At 34.8% G+C, this 24770-nt stretch overlaps 1 protein-coding gene across 10 annotated transcripts in view; it reads left to right on the top strand.

The window, feature by feature from the left end:
• PRPF40A (pre-mRNA processing factor 40 homolog A) overlaps positions 1 to 19668 on the top strand; it is a 56124-nt gene extending 36456 nt beyond the window's left edge. For 4 of the 10 annotated variants that reach the window (XM_027588447.1, XM_027588444.1, XM_027588443.1 and 1 more), the window contains 17 exons: positions 359 to 733; positions 3724 to 3832; positions 4333 to 4397; positions 4720 to 4884; positions 5972 to 6080; positions 6913 to 7063; positions 8032 to 8165; positions 11651 to 11765; positions 11937 to 12028; positions 12132 to 12248; positions 12795 to 12932; positions 13265 to 13360; positions 15414 to 15500; positions 15585 to 15681; positions 15941 to 16002; positions 17127 to 17258; positions 18625 to 18717. In XM_027588447.1, coding sequence (XP_027444248.1) covers positions 359 to 733; positions 3724 to 3832; positions 4333 to 4397; positions 4720 to 4884; positions 5972 to 6080; positions 6913 to 7063; positions 8032 to 8165; positions 11651 to 11765; positions 11937 to 12028; positions 12132 to 12248; positions 12795 to 12932; positions 13265 to 13360; positions 15414 to 15500; positions 15585 to 15681; positions 15941 to 16002; positions 17127 to 17258; positions 18625 to 18717 — 2137 coding nt within the window. Of the gene's footprint in view, positions 1 to 358; positions 734 to 3723; positions 3833 to 4332; positions 4398 to 4719; positions 4885 to 5971; positions 6081 to 6912; positions 7064 to 8031; positions 8166 to 11650; positions 11766 to 11924; positions 12029 to 12131; positions 12249 to 12794; positions 12933 to 13264; positions 13361 to 15413; positions 15501 to 15584; positions 15682 to 15940; positions 16003 to 17126; positions 17259 to 18624 lie in introns of all 10 variants that reach the window. The other 6 variants (XM_027588440.2, XM_027588445.2, XM_027588437.2 and 3 more) reach the window with 2 other exon arrangements.
• The last annotated feature ends 5102 nt before the right edge of the window (positions 19669 to 24770 follow it).

The raw sequence follows: 24770 nt of genomic DNA, 5'->3' as shown, positions 1-24770 counted from the left end.
GGATAAAATTTAAAGTTCTTATAGAAATTTATGATATAGGCCAAATTTTATGATGTATAGTACAGTCTGATAGTAGGGCATTTTGTGAACGAAAACAATTATTGGACTTTTGGAAGTGTAGAGTGTTGCATGAGTCCCTATCCTATATTAACCTGAATGTTGGCTCAGTTAAATCAAAGTAATCCAATGTCATTCTGTGTTTTTCATCTTTTCAAATGGCTTAATAGTTTGCCACATTGCCTTTCTCCCTTTTAGTTTCTCTTACTCATTTGATTTTATGATAAAAACTAGTATTGTTTGGCTTTCTGATTATTACTTAATGAGATGACCCGGTTTTTGTTGTTTTTTTAATATATAGTAAGCAAGAGGAGTGCACCACAACATCAACAGCCCCGGTTCCTACAACAGAAATTCCGACCACCATGAGCACCATGGCTGCTGCAGAAGCCGCTGCCGCTGTTGTTGCCGCCGCCGCCGCCGCCGCTGCTGCCGCCGCCGCAGCCAATGCCAGTGCTTCCACCTCTGCTTCAAACACTGTCGGTGGAACTGGCCCAGTCGTTCCTGAGCCAGAAGTTACTTCGATTGTTGCTACCGTTGTAGATAACGAGAATACAGTGACAATTTCAACTGAAGAACAAACACAACTTACTAGTACTCCTGCTGTTCAGGAACAGAGTATGGAAGTATCCAGTAATACTGGAGAAGAAACAGCTAAGCAGGAAACTGTAGCTGAGTAAGTTCGGTGACTTGTCTTTTGCACATCAGTACCAGACTTCATTAATGCAAGAAATTGCCAGTTTACATGGTGGCCATTGAGTGTTTAAAAGTTTTTTTGTGAATTAGCCCTGCATCGGGCTCCCTGCTCAGCGGGGAGCCTGCTTCTCCTTCTCCCTCTGCTTGCATCTCTGCCTACTTGTGCTCTCTCTGTCAAATAAATAAATAAAATAAAATAAAATAAAAAAGAGGGGCACCTGGGTGGCTCAGTTGGTTAAGCAGCTGTTTTCAGCTCAGGTCATGATCCCAGGGTCCCTGCTCAGCAGGGAGCCTGCTTCTCCTCCCTCTGCCTGCCTCTCTGCCTACTTGTGCTCTCTCTATCTCTCTGTCAAATAAATAAAATATTTTTAAAATTTTTTTGTGAATTAAAACATGAGCCTTTATTAGATAATGAATCATTATCATCAAGACTGAATTTTGTGAGGTCATGCTCTTAAACTGTTGAAAAACTAATCCTCAGAAGTTTTAGGAAGCAGAATTTAGAGATCGAGGGTGAGGCACAAATTTAAATTGAGGTACCAAGCACTTTAGTAATCAAGATACATCAGTTGTGGTGCTGTAATTTTAAATCAAAAAAAGCCATGATTATTAAAATAACAAAATTTTAAATACAGGATTAGTATTACTTTATTTTACAGACAGTCTCAGATATGACTTAGCACAGCCCTAAAAGTGCTATAGTTTGATGTTAACAAATAGAAGCAAAACATAGACAGACAAAAATACTTAGTAGGGTGTAGAAAGAAAACTGTTACTGTAATTAAATTGCTACAGCTTTTTAATATGCCAAAACAGCTGCATCTGTCAGTTTATAGCTCACATGTACTTGTGTTCCCTATCATCTGGTCGTATTTCATATGGCTGTGATTTATATAGATAAAAAAGTAACCTTGAGCCATGCTTCCTGACTTTAATGATGTCCACATATATTTTATTTTTTATTTTTTTAAAAGATTTTATTTATTTATTTGACAGAGGCACAGCAAGAGGGAACACAGGCAGGGGTAGTGGGAGAGGGAGAAGCAGGCGTCCCGCAGAGCAGGGAGCCCGATGCGGGGCTTGATCCCAGGACTCTGGGATCATGACCTGAGCCAAAGGCAGATGCTTAACAACTGAGCCACCCAGGCGCCCCCCCCCCCCCCACATATATTTTAAAAAAACTGTTAACCATGGTGTCAAATTCCAAATATGATCACCCATCTTAATATTTAAGCATATTCATTTCATCTCCCAACTCCTTCTTGTAAATATACTTTTTAGATTTTTTCTTATGTACGTTTCCCAAAGTTGAAAAGAGCTTTATAATTTTTTCTGATGTTTAGAAGTTGAAAAAGGAATCTATATGGTATATTTGAAGGCATAAAAGAGTAACATTTTACTTATATTTTTCTGCCCTTTTTTATTTTTATTTTTTTAAGTTTTATTTTATTAAAGATTTATTTATTTGAGAGAGAGAGCATGCACACTCGTGCAGGAGAGGAGGGTAAAGGGAGAGGGAAAGCAAACTCCCCTCTGAGCCCAGAGCCCAGCATGGAGCTCCATCTCAGGATCCTGAAATCATGACCTAAACCGAAAGCAAGAGTTGGATGCTCAATCAGCTGAGCCACTGACACACTCCTGTTTTATTATTTTAATAATCTCTACACCCACATGGGGCTCCAGCTCATAACCCAAGATCAAGAGTTGCATGCTCTTTGAACTGAACCTGCCAGACATTGTCCTTCTGCCCTTTTTCTGCGCATTTAAAAATACATGCATTATGTGTATATATATATATATATATATACACACACATATATATATATTAAACCTATATCTGATGTTTTTTACATTATAAAGATACCCCATCATGTTGAATGATGGCATATTATTATTTACTTATACATAAATTTCAGTGTTCTGATAGATATTTAAGCTTTTGGGGATGGTATTTTTTTACATCTTTTTATCCTTTATTTTTTTCTATAGTAATTTGTTTCTCGTAATTTTAGCAGTGAACAATTATTTCCTGCTTATTTTCTTTCTAGTATTTCCTTAAGTGCCTGAGTCATTATAATCTTTCTATTTTATTTACCCTAGTATAGACCATTTATAGCTGTTAATTTTTGACTGGGCCCTTTATACTATTTCTGATGATTTTAAATAAATTTCCCAAAGTAAGGTTACTTGACTCAGAGGGTGTGAATATATTTTTTGTGGTTGTTAGTATTTGCTCCAGTATCTTCCCCTAAGTTTTCTACTTAGTTTTTGTTTTCTGCATTTTTTTCCCTTTATATAGGAAGGGATTATATGACCTTTTCATAAAGACCCCCAAACTAGTACAGTTGATAATTCTTGGATATGTTAATTCTTTTTGTTTGAGGTCAGTGTTTGGCATACTTTTTTTTGTAAATTATCAGAGTAAATACTTCAGTTTTGTGGATCATAAATTCTGTCACAATGATGTAGTTCTGCTATGGTAGCACACAATAAGCCATAACAATATATAAACTCATGAGTAAAACTATTTACAGAAACAGGCAATGGGCTAGATTTGGTGCATGAGTTGTAGTATTTCCATCCTGATTTAGATCCTCAGCATCTTTTTTATATTCATGCACACTTGCCCAAATCCTTACTTACGAAGGCACTGAAATGAAGACACTGGGTGAGTTTTATAGACCATTTAAGAGTATTCATTTGTGGACTAGTGGAACTTATGTTTTAGTGTAATTGTTTGTTTTAGAAGCCCTCATGCAAGGTCCTAATAACTGAATGTTTTCAGGAAAAAATTACATTACCTTTATGTCTTTATGTTTAGTTAAGTGTGTAGGATTCATATAGGAGACTTTATTCTAAAATTGTAAAATTTAACCTCAATATATTCAAACAAATAATGAAAACATTGTTTTTCTAAGTGAGGCAAATATTTACTTAAATTATAAATACAGTGTTTGAATTTCCCTCTAGTTTTACTCCCAAAAAAGAAGAGGAGGAAAGCCAACCAGCAAAGAAAACCTATACTTGGAATACAAAGGAAGAGGCAAAGCAAGCGTTTAAAGAATTATTGAAAGAAAAGGTATTAACGATTTTTATATGACATACAATAATTACCTAATAAATGAAGTTACTGTTTAATGCAGTCAGTACCTTGATGCCTTTGTTGAAAATAGTAATTTCATAAACTGTTGTAAGCAAAAATGAACAAAATTTGCCTTTTTTGAAGAATATTTTTGTGAAACTGATTTTCATCAAAAAAATTCTTGTGTACAGTACTACACAGCACATTCTACCTCTGTATTTAGTATAATGTTTTTTACTCATAAAAATTGTTTATCTTTTAACTGAAAGTCTTAAGAAAAGTATTCTTGCTCTGTTAAATATCAGTTTAAGTTTTCTTTTTGGTCTATATGTATATTACCCAGGTTTGCCTTGGTTCAATAAGAAATTATTAGATCTCTTTCAAACTTGAGCAAAGGGAAGTGCTTGATGTTTGCAGTGAGTATTATACTTTATTTCCTGGTGTATGACTTTTACAGTATTTGCAAAATTTTAATTTTGTCATTAAATGGTTTTCAGCGGGTACCATCTAATGCTTCATGGGAACAAGCTATGAAAATGATCATTAATGATCCACGATACAGGTAACACTTGAAGTTTTTTACTTTTCCAACCCTACAAATTAAAAATTGTGTAAAATAATGTAATTTTTAACTTTCATTGTCTTCTCTTATTTTAGATACCAAGAACAGTTGTTATATGTCAGATATGAACCAAAAAAGCCAAAAAGCTTGTCATACAATTTGAGTACAGATTTTAAAGTAGAAATTATTTTCTGTAATTGTTTCTTAATTTTTAATATCTTACTGAAATTTTGATTAGTAAATGAAATCTTTTTTTTTTCAAAGCATTGACATTTGATCATCCTGTTTTCATTTACTCTTATATGGTATTTTTTCTATTTAGTGCTTTAGCAAAGTTGAGTGAAAAAAAGCAAGCCTTTAATGCTTACAAAGTCCAGACAGAGAAAGAAGAAAAAGAAGAAGCACGATCAAAATACAAAGAGGCTAAGGAATCCTTTCAGCGTTTTCTTGAAAATCATGAGAAAATGACTTCCACAACCAGATACAAGTAAGATTTTTAGTAATGCATAGTGTATGTTTACTGCACCGTTTCCTTGTCAGACTTTTTGTCAAGTGTAGTAACTAATCCAAAGTATATGCTCATTAAAGCTAAATGACTATGAGTGGGGCAGTTTTATAAGGTACAAATCAATAGTTAAATGTGGAATTTAACTTATAGACTTTTACTGAGTTACTAACTAGGGACTAGAACAAAAGAGGGGTAGACTGAAGGTAATAATTAAAGCCTGACTCCTTTCTATTTAATATAAAAACTGAGGGGCACCTGAGTGGCTTAGTTGGTTAAGCGTCTGACTCGTGATCTCAGCTCAGGTCTATCAGGGTTTTGAGTTCAGGCGCCACGTTGGGCTCCACGTGTGGAGCCTACTTTAAAAAAATATATATATATGTATATATTAATTGTATATTATATATAAATTGAAATTTAACATTTTTGCAATAAGTTAAGTTCATTTTCCACATGTACTTTGTTATTTTCCTCAGTTTTCTAGAAAAGCATTAGGGTAAAGATTCTTCATTTCTTTAAATAGTCCTGTTTTATGTATTATCTAAATTTCTGGGCAACTTTTTGAAGTCTATAATTTAGTTCCATGGACAGTTTGTTAGTGTCTGTAGCTACCCTAAGAAATAATAGTCTTGACTACAAAACATGGCTCAGTTAGAATTATCCACTCCTTGGGGCGCCTGGGTGGCTCAGTAGGTTAAGCGTCCATCTCTTGGTTTCAGCTCAGGTCATGATCCTCAGGGTCATGAGATGGATTCCCACATCAGGCTCCTGGCTCAGCTGGGAATCTGTTTGGGATTCTCCCTCACCATCTCCCTCTCCCTGCCTCTCTCGCCCTCCTCCTCCTCCTTTCTCTTTCTCTCAAATAAATAAATCTTAAAAAAATTATCCACCCCATCACTAAGGAGGACTGGAAGCCTAAGCTATTTTGTTCTTAATTATCCAAAAGTTTTCCTGTATAATATACTCATGAACTTAGAGTGTTCATTGGGTGGTTTTAGGCTTACCATAAAATTAAAATAGCTGAAAATTAATTTTTATTGAGTAGAGTAACATTTACTTTTTTTACTAGAAAAGCAGAGCAAATGTTTGGAGAGATGGAAGTCTGGAATGCAATATCGGAACGTGATCGTCTTGAAATCTATGAAGATGTTTTATTCTTTCTTTCAAAAAAAGAAAAGGTATTATTCACTCATAGTTGTTAGTATTTATAGATAAAATATTTCTTCATTCTGATTAGGAGTTATAACATGTCCATTTTTGTTGCTTGGTTTATTCAATTTATGTGGTGTAGCAGATCTCTTTATTAGAAGTTAGATTTAAAAATGGATAGCTCCTGTAATAGTAAGTACTGATGTGGACACACTAGGTACAGATTTATCCAACTCTTACTTGAATTGTCATTAATTGGCTGTCTTATGCCCACTTTGAAAGATACTTTTTTTTTAATTCATTAGGTTTTTAAAATACTCAGTATTTTTGTTTATAATGTATTTAGTTTTCTATACAAGAATGGCAGTAATATATAATTGTTACCACTAAAATGAGTTTGCACGATAGTGTTTTAAAATACCTCATCTATTTTATTTTGCAGTAAGTTATGTATTATTCAGTCTTGAGATGTATAGAATTGTAAGTATTAATGAAAATTTGAACATAACTGAAAGTGGTTGAAGACTGGCATTTGCCTATTGTGTCACTTGTTGACAGTAACCTTAGTTTTAGACTCTGTCTATAATGCATAGTTATAGGAAGAGGGATTTATGGAGTTGTTGGGAAGATACGGTTTCCAGATTCCAGCTTCTTAGAGGTAAAAAAAAAAAAAAATTGAAGGTAAGCAGTTACCAGGCTAAGAAGTTGGACAAGATCACTGGAAAAGTAGTATTGATATTTAAAATAAACAGGTAACATGAAATTTGGGCATCATTTAGAATGTAAAGAAACTCACTGATTGCAGTTCAAATACCATACTTTCTTTGAACCTCAAAATGTGTATTCATTCTTCTGATTTAGGAGCAAGCAAAGCAGTTACGGAAGAGAAATTGGGAAGCCTTAAAAAACATACTTGACAACATGGCTAATGTAACATACTCTACTACCTGGTCTGAAGCCCAGCAGTATCTGATGGATAATCCAACTTTTGCAGAAGATGAGGAATTACAGAGTAAGAATAAAGACTAAATGGGAGAAAGTTTTTTTTAGAAGTCCAATAGCAAAGAATTCTTACTTTTATTATGAGATCACTAACTGAATGTTACACAATTATTTGTTCATTCCTCTTTTTTTTAATGTTGGGAGGGGCAGAGGGAAAGGGAGAGAAAGATCTTAAGCAGAATCCACACCCAGCCTAATGCAGGGCTCAGTCTCACAATGCTGAGATCTTGACCTGAGCCAAAACCAGGAGTCCGACGCTTAATCCACCTGAGCCACCCAGGCACCCATTGTTTGTCCATTACTAATACAGTTTTTTTTTTGGTTTCCAGATAGAGTCTAATTAAGTTTCATTATTCAGAAAGAAAATATTAACTTTATCAGATAATCCTTAAAATATGTTTGTCATAGAGCACACCTGAAACTGTTTTTTGCCATTTTTGTGTAATTTAGTATGAACTAGATTAATTACCACAATTTTACTCACACTGTCTTCTTGAGGTAATGGCTTTAGAGATTTGCAAACACCAAAAATTGTATTAGCATTATCCTTCATTAAGCTTACCCTGGTTTTTTTTTCTGACTTACCTAGTTGCTTTTTAAATTACAGCTTTTTGGATTACCCCTCTGAATACCATGCTTCATTCAGTAGGTGTGGGGTAGGGCCTAAAATTCTGTCCTGTTAAAAGCTCCTTAGGTAATTCTAATGTTGCTGACAAACTTTACAGTAACAGTTATATTTTCCTTAATTATGTCTTGTGCATGGTCTTTATTTCACCCTCGAATTCAAGCTATCTTTTAATGAGGTTCTGGAATTTTTTAAAAACATTTCCTATTTAAATGATTACAAGTCATACTTGAGTTTAATTACAAGTATTTTGGAAAGGCGAATTGGAAATTTATAAGGAAGTTAATGTAAATAAACTGTTTTCCTTACTGATAACAGACATTTTAATTTTATTTAACTGGAAAAATCTCTAGACATGGATAAAGAAGATGCATTAATTTGCTTTGAAGAACACATCCGAGCTTTAGAAAAGGAAGAAGAAGAAGAAAAACAGAAGAGTTTGCTGAGAGAAAGGAGACGACAGCGTAAAAATAGAGAATCTTTTCAGGTAACTAAAAAAATCTCTTTTCTAGTTTAATTTCATACTACGGTTAGTGAGCTTCAACAGTGATAGAAACAATTTTGAGACTCCCTCATCCCAGATCATTAACTTAGGCTTTGTGGAGGATCCATACACATTTAACTCAAGGAGAACAGCCATTTTAGGCCAGGGGAACATAAAAGGCTGTAGCAGGTTTGATATTTAAGGTGAGCACAGGTAAATCGATTAAGGTTTCACTTGGGGAAGAGGAATAGCATGAGCGAAGACTGAAAAAATATGTATGATGACTCATTAGTTGATTTTTAGTGTCTAGAGAACAGTAGGGAATGATATGGGGTATATAGTTTGGGGATGGGCCATAGTTCTTAAATGCTATACATAGAAGTTGAAATTATATATTCTTTATATAGGTCAGTGGCTCATTTTCACCTCCAGATATCATTTTTATCCTCTCATTAATAGTATAGTATCATGGAGTGTAATGAGTTTTTACATTTCATACTTCACCAGATTGCTCATTTCAGTAATTATATTAATAGCGGTTAGCATTGTTTACTGCTATACATTTTATATTGATAATCACTTAAATTTTTATTATGGCCTTCTAAGAGTTGGTACTATTTCTCTTATGTCCATTTATATAAGATAAGGAAATGGACTCAGGCGAAGTGACTTACCCAAATTCAACAACTAAGTAGTGGAGCCAGAATTTGAATCTGTACAGTCTTTTTTTTTTTTAATTTTATTTATTAAGAGACAGAGAGAGAAAGCATGAATGGGGTGGGGGGAGAGTGGTAGAGGGAGAGGAAGAAGCAGGCTACCTGCTGAGCAGGGAGCCCCACAGGGGACTCCATCCCAGGACCTGAGGTCGCAGCCTGAGCCGAAGGCAGATACTTAACCAACTGAGCCACCTAGGATCTCTTCCATTAAACACTGTATTAAGATAAATGGTAAATTACAGAGACTTAAGTTTATTTCTCCTTTAATGATAATTATTTGGCGTAGGATAGGGCACATTGCTATTCCCTAAGGCAGTAGTACTCAAAACTTAGTGTGCATCTAAATCATCTAGAGGACTTTTTTTTTTTTTTTAAAGTAATCTCTCTGCCCAGTGTGGGGCTCGAACTCAACCCCAAGATTAAGAGTCACATATTCTACCAACTGAGCCAGCCAGGCATCCCACCTAGAGGGCTTTTCAATAAACTCTTACTGTATGGGCGCCTGGGTGGCTCAGTCGTTGAGCGTCTGCCTTCAGCTCAGGTCATGATCCCAGGGTCCTGGGATCGAGTCCCACATCGGGCTCCCTGCTCAGCGGGAAGCCTGCTTCTCCCTCTCCCACTCCCCCTTGTGTTCCTGCTCTCACTGTCTCTCTCTGTCAAATAAATAAATAAAATCTTAAAAAAAAAAATAAACTCTTACTGTCATGCCAAAAGTCACTAAACAATCTTAAATGCCATAGACAGTAGCATTCCTTTAGTCCTCATTCCATGAAACCTTAACATTTCTTACTCTTAACGGGTTCCTTTATTGGTGGTTTGCTGTAGGATCATTCAAAGAATTCTTAAAACCACAGATTTCTTGAGCTTCACCCCTAGAATTTGATTCAGTAGGTCTAGGGTGGGTTCTGAGAATTTATATTTCTAGGAAGTTTCTAGGTGATAGTGATGCTTCTGGCCCCTACTTTAGAATTGCCCTAGGCCGTTAGCCTTTTATGCATAATTGGGAATTTGTTGTCCACATTATCACATTTCAGCTTGGAAGAAGTTGAAAGGATAGTTGTTCTTTTTTTTTTTTTTTTTTTTTTTTTAAGCCAGTGATGTACAAGTTTTACTCTACTTCATATTCAGCTGCTGAGAATTTAGTCACATGGCTGCAACTAGATACAAAGGAGGCTGGAAAACCTACATTTTAACTGAGCAGCCTTGTGCCTGGGAAGAAGGGAAGAGCATATTTTAGGTTTTTTTAATATTCCTCTGCAACCATTGAACTTTAAGGGCTCTTATGAAGGTTTTGCAGTGGTTTAAAATAAGGAGACCTATATGATAAAATAGTAATACAATAAAAATAAGGTAATCTGGGTCACAGAAAATAGTATGTATTATGTCAGTGCTGGAGCTGGAAGGGAAATCATGAGGTAAAGTCCACATGGGTCTTTTAGTTAAGCCTAAAATATGGCTATGGTTTCTGATTACTGTTACTGTAACTGGTATCAGCATGTTACTTTGTTTTTGCATTCAAGAATGAAGAGAAGTGGAATTGATAGGTGTATGGTTTTATTCAGGGCATTGATATAGCCTGTAAAAATTTGTATGCCTCATGTATGATTTTAGTACTAATTTTTAATTTTAGTAATCTTTAATTTTACCCAGTATATCCAAAATATTATTTTAATATGGAATTGGTATTTTTTAAGAGATTTTTTGGTAATCTTCAAAATCGTCACGTGTTATATACTTATGACATATCTCAGTTCAGACGAGCCACATTTCATGGACTTAGAAGCTACATTTGACCTTGAACAGTGCAGGCATAGAAATTTCAGGAGCAGAATTTTGGGCCATAGTTCTTTAGAGACGTTTGTTTATAGAAATAAACACCCTAAGGATTTGGGGAAGCAGGAAATATGAAAAATTGTTGAGTACAAAAGTCCCAATATGTTGCCCTGAAAAATTAGCAAATACTGAAAAAGGATAAAGAACAAATTGTAATAAGCATATAAAGATTTAGATTTAGGGTATAAAATTAACATGGAAGAAAGGAAATAGGTTTGTTTGTTTTTAAAGATTTTATTTAATTATTAGAGAGCAAGAGTTGGGGGGAAGGGCAGAGGGAGAAAGAAGCAGACTCTCCGCTGAGCAGGGAGTCTGACGTGCTGCTCAGTTCCAGGACCCTGAAATATGACCTGAGCCAAGGGCAGATGCTTAACTGACCGAGCCACACAGGTACCCCAGGAAATAGATTTTTAAATCAGATAATGAGGTTGAGTCTTGGTTCTTCAAACTATGTATCACTTCAGTAAAATACATCTTCTTAGAGGCCCCACGTTTATTCATTAAAAAAAAGAAAAAAAAAAAAGCCAGAACACATTGGGAACTGTGTCTAAAAACAAAAAGTGTATTTTATAGGAAACATGTAAACACATTTTTAGCCTCATTATTAGAGATACACCTAATGTTTCTAGTCAACTTGTATAAACTGAAATGATGTTCCATCTTAAGGAACAGTAAACTGAAGCCTGGAAAATAATGTAGTTTTTCAAAGATCTCCTTTTCTCTGAAGTGCAGAAGAGGTTTTTGCCTAAAAGAAGATTTTATTTTCATCAAAGAGCAAGTATTCTTTGTACCTTAAAACATATTTGGGGTACGTTGGTACAAGATTTTCAAATATTGCTGTTTTTAATGTGTTTACATGTTATATTAATATATCTAATGTCCTTAAAGATGACTTTTCAGTATAATGGGTTTTTGTTATTGTTGGGTTTTCCTCCCCAGATATTTTTAGATGAACTGCACGAACATGGACAACTGCATTCTATGTCATCTTGGATGGAATTGTATCCAACAATTAGTTCCGACATTAGATTTACTAATATGCTTGGTCAACCGGGTGAGATTCTTTTCTTCCCAGTTTATAGTTATGATAGTAGTTGGGATGGGCCAGAGAGGAAGGTGGTTATGTTGGGGAATGGAGGGGTGCTTTATTTTGTTTTATAAACAAAAAAGTAATTGCAGCTCTTTGGTTAGAGCTAGCTTTTGACTTCTTTAGTTTTTTCATTAGGATCAACTGCACTTGACCTTTTCAAGTTTTATGTTGAGGATCTTAAAGCACGTTATCATGATGAGAAGAAAATAATAAAAGACATTCTAAAGGTAAACACTACACTTACTATTTACTGTTAATCTGTAGTATATTTTAATTTTATAAGTTGATACTATGTTTATTATTAGTGTTAACAAGATTTCTCTTTCTTAGGATAAAGGATTTGTAGTTGAAGTAAATACGACTTTCGAAGACTTTGTGGCCATAATCAGTTCAACTAAAAGGTCAACCACGTTAGATGCCGGAAATATTAAGTTGGCTTTCAACAGTGTAAGTTATCATCTTTACTATGAAAAACAACTAGGGACACCTGGGTGGCTCAGTTGGTTGGGCAGCTGCCTTCGGCTCAGGTCATGATCCTGGAGTCCCGGGATCGGGTCCCGCATCGGGCTCTCTGCTCGGCGGGGAGTCTGCTTCTCCCTCTGACCCTCTTCCCTCTCGTGCTCTCTCTCTCTCATTCTGTCTCAAATAAATAAATAAATAAAAATCTTAAAAAAAAAAAAAAAAAAAAAAAAAAAGAAAAACAACTAGCTTTACAAAGTTTGTACTAAACTACTTCAGTACAATTCTTAATATATTCAGCTAAAAGTACTTAAGCTGTAGGCTACTGAAATAAGGGCATATGACTAGGATTTTACTGAGTAGTAAAGTAAAAGAAAATAGTGTATTTAGATAATTGGCTAATGATGAAGTTCCCTTTGCTCAAATTAACTGGTGTTGTAAATTGGCCCATAACTTAGAAATGGTGGGAGAATGCTTAAGAATGAATTACTTCAATTATACTATTATAACTGATTAAATATGATTTTCTAAAAGTTACTAGAAAAGGCAGAAGCTCGTGAACGCGAACGAGAAAAAGAGGAGGCTCGAAAAATGAAACGAAAAGAATCTGCATTTAAGAGTATGTTGAAACAAGCTACTCCTCCAATAGAATTGGATGCTGTCTGGGAAGATGTATGTATAATTGTAAATTCTTTCTAATGATCTGTTTCCTTTATAATTGAAGATAAAAATATCTTTAATTCCCTTCCCATTTTATAGCTACAAAAAGAAGCTGAAGTTACTTGTAGAGTATAAATTAAATATACTGAGAATATTTTAAAGTATAAACTCAAGTCTGACCCTGCATTTAGGAATATTTATTGAAAATGGTTTGGACTTCAGAGGAAGAGAAATTTAATAGACTTTGAGGGGATGAGGCTGTCATAGTTACTACTTGCTGTTGTGATTCTTTTTAGTCATACCGGTATACTTAGTATTCATGTATTCTTATCTGAATTTTTCAGATCCGGGAGAGATTTGTAAAAGAGCCAGCATTTGAGGACATAACTCTAGAGTCTGAAAGAAAACGAATATTTAAAGATTTTATGCATGTGCTTGAGGTAATTTTAGTATTCTCATAATTAACTCCACTATTTCAAAATAAAAATATAAACAAAAATTGAATTTAGATTGATCAAAGTGTGTTTTTTAAATTATACTGCTTCTCTACAAATGTAATTACCTGAGATGGTTAAGGAAATGATTTTTCTATAGAAACTGCTTCTAAGTAAAAGAAACCAAGCTTGCATGTGAATATAAAGATGTGTTTGTAGAGACCGTTCATATTTATTTCATGTTTTTACAATGTTTTAGAAATTGAGTTCAGCCTTCTGTAATTGACTGGTAAAATTAAAACGTAAACAGCTTTTAAAGCACACATTTCAAATATTACACTGTCAGATGTGTTCAGTGCTCATGGAGGTCTGGAAAATAATGGAATAAGTAGGAAGTTTTTGTTAAAATAACTAATGATAAAATTGCAAGTTACTCCATTAGCTGAATAAGGGTATTTTGATGAAGATTTTAGTAGGTACTTGTATGGTATGTAGTAAATATGCTAAAAAGACTAGTAATTACTGAATAAAAACATTTCGTGCCTATGTGGGGCCAGGCATTGTTCTAACAGTTTTATAAACACTACATATATGAACTTAATCCTCATAACAACCCTGTGACGTTGCAGATGAGCAAACTGAGGCAAAGAGAAGTAATTTGCAGAGAAAGGATTCCAACCCAGACTGTTTGACTCCGGGGTCAATGCTTTTAACAAGTAATGCTACCCTGCCAGTTCTGGACATAGTGATACTTTACAACATGCTGCAAGCTAGCATATATTTAACATTAGAGTGTTGGTGTGGTGTGGTCATAGGGCACTGCAGGTCACTTAATTGACTGTTCACTATTTCCTTGGATTTCTTATTAATGAATTTCACTGTCGACAACAGTTTGCTCTGTAAACATGTATCCACAATCACCTTTATTATCTCCTAGCTGCCTCTAGATCTAGTCCTGTTGGCCTCTAAGTCTTTTCAAAGTGTGTTTGAGAGCAGCAGCATCTACGTTACCTGGGAGCTTGTTAATAATTCAGAATCTTAGGCGCCATTGGCAGAAATCCTGCATCAGATTCATTTCAACAAGATTCTCAAGCACTGGAATAGAATGTACACTTAATTGTGAGAAGCTCTAGCTAGTATCTTAACCTTGTCCCCCAGTTCATAATCAAGATTTTCTGGTGACCTGGCTGGGAGTAGTGGTGAGGTCATAAATGGAGCTGAAGATCGTAGCATAGGGAAGGGCCAATTACATTGGAATAAGTTTTGGGACCCTAGTAATCTGAGTCTTTGAGTTAGAAAAGGACAAAGAATTTAGCATTCAGTGACATAGAGTAAAAGGAGCTTCCCTTCTGAGTCAGATGTTTTATTTCCACTTACTTGTGAACTGAAGCAGAATTATTTTCAAAGCCATAGATAAGTTTGGGGGCAAGGAGCTTTTACTGCAGCATTAATAAATGAATTAAAATCCACAGAGACAACATTCCTTTTCTGATTTCATGTGGTGTTAGACTGTCTTTGAAGGACTTAACATATGACTAGGAAGAGAATGCTCCTTGGGTGGAGAAAAAAAGGATTAGATTTTGCTTATTCTGAGACCAGCCTTGTTTATCTTAGTTCAAGGATGGCTCTGAGGTAGTTCTTTTTCATGGTGCCAAGCCTAGCTCACTGACCAAAGCCAGATTGATCAGAAAAACGATGTCTGAATGTAGTTTTATTTCATTGGTTTTGAAAGTAGTGTGACTGTTCTACAGATTATAACTTTCTGGAGTTTATTAATTGTCCCTACTAAAGCATACCATTCTCATTCCTGTAAAGAGTGCTTTCTTTCTTCATACTTTGTTGTTTTTAGATATCGAAATGAGTGGGTATGGGATGGTTAGAAAGGAAAGAACATTTTAACTGCTAATTCTTTGCAGTTTCAAGGAAGTACATCCTAAATGTGCAAAATGAGAGTAAGATTTTTACTCTAATAACTTGTATAGCGTTTAAAAATTCTTTATGATCTGCTTCTATTAGGTAAATGTAAACTTTTGAAATTCTTTTCCTTTTGTGCCTGTAGCATGAATGTCAACATCATCATTCAAAGAACAAGAAACATTCTAAAAAATCGAAAAAACATCACAGGAAACGTTCCCGCTCTAGATCGGTAAGGAAGGTTATTATGGTACCATAAGTGTGTTGAAATATTTAACATAATTATGAGTGAAATTATATGATGTATTATATATAGGGATCAGATTCAGATGATGACGACAGCCATTCAAAGAAAAAAAGACAGCGATCAGAGTCTCGGTCTGCCTCAGAACATTCTTCTAGTGCTGAGTCTGGTAAGCATTTCTTTTAACTTGAATAGAATCATTGGAACTGTGGGGCACCATCGCTTAAGGGTCCAACTCTTGGTCCTGATCTCCCCTGAGATTGAACCCCTGCTCAGCACGAGTCTGCTTGAGATTCTATCCTTCTCCCTCTCCCTCTACACCCCCTCCCCATGCGCTCTCTCTCTCCAAAATAAAACTTTAAAGAAAAAAATCATTGGCACTTGGATGTCCTCAGATTGACTTTTTTTTTTCTTTTCATGTTGCTTAGAGAGAAGTTATAAGAAGTCAAAAAAACATAAGAAGAAAAGCAAGAAGAGGAGACATAAATCTGTAAGCAAGCTTTTAAATATGTTATACTGCACCTAGGTTTTAGCCCTTAACTTGTTCAGTGGTGATAGAACGCTTTTCTGTCTAGTCCTGTGCAGTCTAGCACAGTTCAGGTGGACACCTAAACTCAGGAATTATATAGTTTGTCTTCACTGTAATTGTCCATTAAAATCTTTTATAGTGAGCTTTGAAAACAAACACGTATCAGTGTTAAGATTCCCGCTCTGGCTTTTTAAAGTAATCTTACAGAAAGACCCAAGTGTGTATGTGTTGCTGTTGTGGTGAGAATCACAAGTTTAAACGTTCACCTACTTCTCTACTCTTACTTAGTTCTTCATTTTACATAGGTATCAAGATACCCTAAGGAGCTTTTTCGAAACATAAGTGACTGGCAGTTTACTACTTGTTGAATGAGATTTTTTTTTCTTCATGCTACGCACTCAAATTTATACATGTCTGATAAAGGACCATTTATTTAGGCAGTGACATTGCACTTTAAATCCTGCTTTTCAGTGCACCGAGGTAGCTCATTTGGTTGAGCATCCATTCCATACTTGATTTCCGCTCAGGTCATGATCTCAGGGTCGTGAGATTGGGCTCTGCACTCAGTGCATATTAGTCTGCTGAATATTCTCTTTATCCCTCTCCTGTTCACGTGTGCTCTAAATAAATAAAATCTCTTAAAAAAAAATCTTGCTTTTAGTTGCAGTTTTGAGGAAAGAATTTATTATATAACGGTCAACCTATTAGATGATTAAGCTAATCACAGCATTCTCTATAGATATCTGAACAAACCAACAATATTGGGTTGGCAGAAAATGTAATGTTTGTCTACATTTATATAATAGATATAATCCCATCTTGTGTGCTTTCTTCCCTAAGTTAGTGAAGCTCTTTTGTGATGTTAATGTATCAGAATGTCATCCTTCCCAAAGGAAAGACCAACTCCCTCCAGTGAATCTTGGAAATGTTACAGAATCCTTGAGGTTAATAATTCAGATTTCACCATAATAGGAACACATGCCCTATAATAATACATGGATGTTTTTAAATCTTACCTATATGGTGGAGATATGAAAAAATATAATGGTATCTTCATCAAAATGCTGATGTTATTTTTTACATAGGACTCTCCAGAGTCAGATGCTGAGCGAGAGAAGGATAAAAAAGAAAAAGACCGAGAAAGTGAAAAAGACAGAACTAGACAAAGATCAGAATCAAAACACAAATCACCTAAGAAAAAGACTGGAAAGGATTCTGTAAGTATTCAGAATTATTTCATACCTGTGTTTTCAAAATACAAAAATGGATATTGTGGTTTGTATGACATTAAATAGACTTTTTGCAGGTTGGCTACCATTTGAAGAAAACAATGAAAATTCAATTAACTGCCTCTCAACACAAAATAGTTTTCTAAGTTGTATATTCCTCAAAAATAAGTCTTCCATGACTATTGTTTTAACCCACTAAGAAAAAGGATATGGTCTTCTACTTTGTAAGTTGTAAGAAGTACCACTGGACATTTTCTACCTAATTTTAAGGAATATAAGACACAGATCGGGGTTTCTCCAGATGTGCACAGTCGTCAGTACTACTAAATCCAGTTTCAAAAGGTAGCATTCCAGTAACTTTTAGGAGTAATCATTGTGAGGGAAGAGGTAAAGGCAAAGGGATAGGAGGGGGACTACAAAGTTAACATTTTAATACCAAATTACATTAGTCTTTAGTTTCCCATCTGTGTGTGTGTGTGTATGTATGTAAATGACAGCAAAGTAACACAAGCCTTCTTAGCCTTGCCATTCTTCTACAAATACTGTGGACTTAGCAGGAGTAATGCCCCTGAACAGACCCATGGAGAGTTTAAACTGTTTAGATAAGCCCTGGTTCTCCCTCTGGATATTCTGATTCACTTGATATGGAGGGTTTTTTTAAAAGCTGCCCTGGTGAGTTTGATGCACATCCTTGGTGAAGAATGATTTCCTGAATACTTAATAGCAGCTTAACAGTTTCTTCTTTGTAGTCAGTTAAATGAAATCTCTGAAGGGAAGAATAGATGATCTACTTTTTAAAGGTTGTTTTTCACCAATAATACAATATTTTTATTTTTTAAATTTTTTCAGTCTAAGTATTGTCCTCGTAAATTTTAAATGTTTATCCTCATAAATCTTAAATGTTTATCTGAGGATAGTATGCTTAAAGCATAATACTTTTCTGTAATACAAAACACTTAGAAGGCGACCTAGAATCTACAAAATTAGCAAGGAATATAGTGCCTTAGGTAATGAATACCCAACTTCCATTAAATGGAAACAAAATGTTTCATACTCAGTGGTGTAAGAGGAAGGGAAAGAAACCATTGTGTACCATTCTGCCCAATTTACATATTAACGCAAACTGAAAGTAGTACCATATAAAAGTCTTGTTCTGAGTTCACTATCTCCCCTAGTAAAACCAGGGAGTAGTTAGCAACTCATTAATAGGCTTTTGGAAAAGAGGTCAGTCCTAAACCCTGTGATGAGCTTGTTTGTGGAAGATAGTCCATATATTTTGGTTTCTTTTTTTCAAAGGTTCAATACCGCTTAAGCTTTTGAGTACTGACATTAAATGTATTCAATGTCTTTTCAGGGGAATTGGGATACTTCTGGCAGTGAACTGAGTGAAGGGGAATTGGAAAAGCGCAGAAGGACCCTTTTGGAGCAACTGGATGATGATCAATAAATTATACCAAATATATGTTTACAGTATGATTTAAAGTCTAATTCAGACCAGGGACTCTATTTTAAAGTTCAATTGAAATAACACTGGGTTTTAATTATATCACAGGAAAAAAAAGTGCATTTAAGTATTGTTATTGTGGACTTTATAAAAAGCAAAGGAAATTGAAAATAACTTTTGATTCTGTATCAAGAATCATATTTTCATACGGTCATAACTGTCTTTCTGTGACCCTTTCATAGGGCACTGCAGGATGGATTAAAGGTGGCAATTCACTGATAACTGCAGATGTCTCTACTTTGTTCTGAAGTCTAAGTCATGAGGCGATTTGATTTACTTTATAGAAGTTGGATTTTGAAGATATAATGAAAATTTTTTTGATATTTAGTAGTACAAAAAAAGCACCAGCAACTGACAAAACTGCTTTTTTGTGCACTACCCAACTGGTTAAAGCTGATACGATCTTTTATGGTGAACTCAGAAATAGATGTTCTTAACGGAAACCCGGTAGACCCTTAACTATAGTGGTGCTAATGAGCACTACTATAATAAAGCCACCATTATTTTTTATGAAACACCTGAATACATTTTAAAAAAAGGCTGTTGTGAGGGCATTATTTTGAGGTGATGTTTTAAAAGTTAACATCAAATCAAATTGTAAATTAGTTTAAATATATTGCCTTAAGGACCTACTAAAGAATGTGCCACCAAACTTTAAGTGATAGTTGCAATATCCTTGTCTGAAACAAAAATCAATGTTGACTTAAACATTTTCTTTAACAGTTGTTTTTTTTTTTTTTTTAATCCGATCTTTTCTCTTTTTTTCATTGAGGAAGTCTTTTACCTTCCCTACTCACTGAGAAGTATTGACTTCGTGGTACACATTCTAAAGCATTTCTGATTTGAATATTTTTGTACATTTTTATCAATTATTAAACCTTCTCTTCTAGCGTGTACTAGTATTTATTTCTACTTAAACTACTCAGCTCTAAAATTGTATGATCATTTAAAGATACTAAATCCTTGAAATTTTGCTTCATCTTACCCACATAGCTAGGTTCCTTTCCTTTTTAATATTTAATATTATAAATCAGTACATTTGAGGCCCCTGTAATTTGTTTTTGATCCACAAATTTCCTATAGAAAACTTTAGAGAGGCAATGGTTTGAAGCTAGAATACTCTTTACATGCTAACTTTTGAAAGTTGGTAATGTAATTTATACTATTTTCCTTCAGTGCAGGAGATTTTTTTAATAAGTAAATTTTAGCACATAGTCTTTGGCATTAGATATTTTTTTATTTTGGACACTTCGAGCGATCCTATTTCAAGTTGGGATTTGGAAGAACAAAACGTTCATTTTATTTTTCCTTCACCATTCTAATGAATTTGAGAAGTTCAAATGACCAGGACTGCTCTTTCCCCATCCCTTGCTACTGTTTCAATTAAATCTAGCATCCACTGTTGAAAGCCTCAAAAAAGAGGGGGGGGGCAGGGAGTTATTTCTAAACTTTTCTCTGCCAAGTCATTTTCCTGCTGTGAAAACTGACATGACTGTGGAAAATGAGAATCACTATCTTAGAAGATGTGAAGTAATCAAGTTGCTTACTTGAGGTTAGTCTCATTGTATATTAGAACCAAAAACTATAACAACTTTGGCAATAGGGAGTTGCCTAGATTTAATTTTCAGAGGTCTCGTAATGATAGTTAATATTGCTAATCATGTCAAACACTTGACATGGAAGTCAGTGGCAAAATCTTCAAAATGCTTATGATATTGGCAGAAATATTAGTGTGGTGTTTCATAAGAGATTTTAGAATCTGTAAAATTTTGTTTTAATTCCATGAATGATTTTTTTAAGTGCAACTTTAAAGTTTTAATTTTTCTATTTAAATAAAAAGTTATTGATATGTTTTAGCATGTCCTCACAATAGATTTCTGTATTTCTTAGAGATACTGTCTTCACACCTCAAATTCCTACAGTACAAATTCAAGTTTCTCTATAGTTCATCCGTGAAAATTATTTGACCTTAGAACTGCTGAATAAATGGCAACTCAAAATATAACAGCATTATAAAAGATGTAATTGAAGTGACTATAATCCTTGTCTACCTTTAATGATCCCATGAAGTGGGATTTAGTTACCAAAAGGTACTGTACAGTCTGAAAGCACAGGTGATGGGAAGATTTTGTTACAAGAGTTCTATGTGAATATTTTTAACCTATTAGATTAGGTTTCTAAATTTTCAGTCTGGTAAAAGCTGAAATGTCTTAGAATATTGGTTCTGTTAGAGTTAAACAGAAATGTTCAAAGAGTTTGAACGAATGTGTTCAAACAGGAAAGTGTGTTTATTTTCAGATAAGGGGAAGTTACACGTTTCAGTTAAGCATCAGACTCTTCGGTAAATGTTGAGGGTTTTACTTCCCTCTGTATCTTAATATTAACGAATTATTGGATTAAATTTACTAATAGATTTATTATCATAATAGTCAAAATCAGAATCTCCAATATTTGATGTTTTTATTTTCTCCCAGTCCAGTAATTCCTGTATGGGAAAATTGAATTTGTATGAAAAGTCAAGTATGATGAATCCTTTGCACTTTCCCAAGTTTATTTAACGTAATGCTTTTAAATAAAAGCAATGGTCCTTTTTTTTTTTTAAACACAGCAAGGCTATTATTTCATTATTACCCAAAGCAGCTTCAAAAATAAGATTATTCAGTGTTTTTCAACAATAAAAACTTCACTGTTTATGCCTCCCAGTAAATTTGAAAATGATATGTCACAGCTTGACTTCGCTAATTGGGCCTCATTTTATACAGCTATAAAATAAAAATGGCCTAGAGTAAGGCCTTATTAATTCATAGTGGTAGAGTGAAGAAACTGTAAAAACGGAAACATCTCTGTACGTTTTTCTGGAAAGACAGTCCATAATTTTTTTTTACCTAAGGGCCTGTATTCTGTGTTAAGCATTTGCCTAGATGATCCTGGTTTTCTTCCAGTGTTAATGGTCAACTCAGTGCTGACTAGGCAGCCACTTTTCTTTTTGCATCCAGAAAGGGGTAGCCATATAGGTTTTTTGTTTTGTTTTTAAGCTTAGATGCTATTTGAGAGAGAACGGTTTCTAATCAAATAGTACCCAGGGAAGAGTGATGAATGCTATAAGTTTATAGAATATTTAAGAATATTATGTAATTTAAATGTAAATTACAAAATAAGGAACCAAATAAACATTTCTAAAAGCAAAATGAGGCAAAGCACATTAATTCCTTGTATCTTAAATCAGACTTTTCTTTTCCCTTGGGGATGTATCTCTCTCAGTATCAGGTACAATTTTAATTCTTTTATATTCTCTTAAGTAAACCACTCATTTTAAATAAAGGAAAAGCAGAATAATGTCGAGTAATTTTTCATGGAATTGCGTTCTAAATAGGCTTACAGTTTTACTTTATGGTTCTGGTGATGGCATATACCAGTCTAATAATTCTTACCTTCTTTATTAAATCTTACCTTGCTCTTAAGTTTCTCAGTTGTGTTAACTTAAATGGTGGTCAGGTTCCTTGGAGACAAGGATTTGTGTTTCATTCACTGCTATGTCCTGTGGATTAGAACAGTGCCTGGCACACTGTAGGCATATAGTGAATGTATGTAAAATAGTTGACTTGCACTCATCCAGCATCCATGGTACCCAGCAACTGTATTATAGGGCTTGAAAAAGCATCATCGCAATAAACTGTACTAACCTGCAACTAAAGCCACATACATAATTGGCGTGCACTAAAGATAAGTTCTAGTGGCTATATCTTAACTTTTACTACAGAAATTTCCAAAAGCTTGTTAGAACATGTAACTTCCATGTGGTTTCTGAGTAGGAAAGAAAATCCCTTGTGATTTGAAATGTAGCTTTTTTTAATATTCATAAATTAAGATACCACAGTACTTTAAAAGTAGTAAACTTCTGTTTGAAGAGTTAATGTTTAGCTAGGTCAGAGTTAGTCTTTAAAGGCCATGCTTGGAAACAGCAGCAAAATTCCCAAATTCTAAATTGAGAACTAATCATTTCAGGTTATTTCCAACAAAGGGTGAGGTATGGGAAGTGAGAAGATTTTGCCGCAAGTAGCTGCACACTCCCTCTAGCCCTTCATTTTATTTAGCGTGTCTCCCTGGCCTAAGTTCCTTAATTGTAGATTTTCTGTGCTTTTCAAAAAGTTGTTATATAGAAATTGCTTTTGTGACTCAATATGGTTTACACTTCAAGGCCATCTCATTGTTAATGATTGGTAATTGCCCCAGGTGTAATGGCCTAGATTGATGTTTCCATTTCAGGGGAGCTAGCTAACAACCCCTCACCCCACTTAGACTGAAACAGAGTGGCTGCCTAATCAGATCATAATCCAACTAAGCCATTTCTTGATGCCCTTTTACGCTGTTCCTTGGGGTATCTAAAATGTGCTATTTATAAATACTCCTTTATCTTGGTCCTGCCTGAAACTTGGTAGGTTTGTTCTCTTGCCTGCCTCTCTACAACTGAAGATTTGTTCTGAAAGGTGAGTAATAAGGGGGAACAGGTTTCTATTTTCTGTGTAATTACCAGATTTTCTCGTTTATATATAGTTCTGATGTAAAGAACCTAATATATAAATTTAGACCTTTTGTAAATAAATACTAGAAAAATGGCATCTTTTACTAAGTTGGATTTGTGTCAGCTTAACACTTCATGCATTTGTTTCTTGCTTCGAATTTTTTTCTTGAAATTAGATTGGGTATTAGTTTTAAGAGAAATGAAAAACTATCAGATTAGTCCTTTTGTATATACTGAGCTGATCATCTTTGTAGACATTCTGATAAAAATTTTTAAAATGTCTTAGAGCTAAGAGCTGTTTTACCAAGTATTAAAGCTAGTAGGTATGCCAGTTATAAAACTATCATAAGAGTAGGTCTTGCAGTGTAAAAAGGTAATTTAACAAAATCCAGTATGTTGAACCACAGTCAGTGATGGGTATCAAGTCCCATTCTGTGCTAAGCATTGTTGAGTCAGCAGGGTCCCTTGGGCAGTCATTGAATTTTAGTGGATTAGAATTTAGATTTTTAGAGGATTGGGATTTGGGAATAAGGAGATTTAGTTCTGAGTCACTGGTAAATATCTCTAAAAGTGGATATTAATGGTATATAATGCCCCATACCTAACCATATCCATCTCATTTGAACTTACTGCTGTGCTTTGGGTTTGAAAACGTTTTGAATTTGTAGAATATTAAAGATATTACTTCTTTTACCATGAGGCACAAACTAGAGAATTTTACTAACTGGAATTTAACTTTCCCCCCTTTATAAAATAAAGCTTCAACTACAATGTCTAACTGTGGTGCAGTAAGAAGAGTGCTAAATTGGTAACAAAGAATACAATAATTCATGCCTCTGTAAGAAAGTTATTTTGAGGGGCACCTAGGTGGCTTAGCTTTGGCTCAGGTTATGATCTCAGGGCCCCGGGATCGAGCCCCACATCGGGCTCCCCTGCTCAGTAGGGAGTCTGCTGCTTCTCCTGTCTCTCCCTCCCTCATGTTTTCTCTCAAAACCTTTATTTTTTTTTTAAAGTTTTAAGCCACTTGACCAATTGTCTAAAATAACAAATTTCCTTGCTTTCCTAAAAAGAATATACTGAACGTTGCACAGTCTGATGATTTGGAATTACCGTTAAAAATAACAGCATGTTTGGGCAATGGAGGCCAAACTGCTTGTACGTACCTTGCCAACCAATGTAGTTGTTGGTTGCAGGGTCACCTCTATGCAGTCCATACATAACCTGTCCATATACACACAACAAATTTGGGGGTGGGGGTGGTAATATCACACCAGTGTTCTCTGGAAGCAATAAATTGGTAAGTACAATTTTGGAGATGTATCCGTCACTACCAAAATCTATTAGGTTCTTACGTTCCATACAGCAAGTGATCAAGAGTTTGTATTGTGAGGGCAAACAAGATAAAAGCATATAAAACCGGTAAACCCCCCCCCCACTAAGGTATGCCATTCAAAGACTACAACATATTACAGGA

Source organism: Zalophus californianus, chromosome 3, assembly GCF_009762305.2.
Source record: "Zalophus californianus isolate mZalCal1 chromosome 3, mZalCal1.pri.v2, whole genome shotgun sequence".
Taxonomy (NCBI): Eukaryota; Metazoa; Chordata; class Mammalia; order Carnivora; family Otariidae; genus Zalophus; species Zalophus californianus.
Note: the sequence above shows the minus strand (reverse complement) of the source record. Positions and strands in the feature narration are given on the sequence as shown.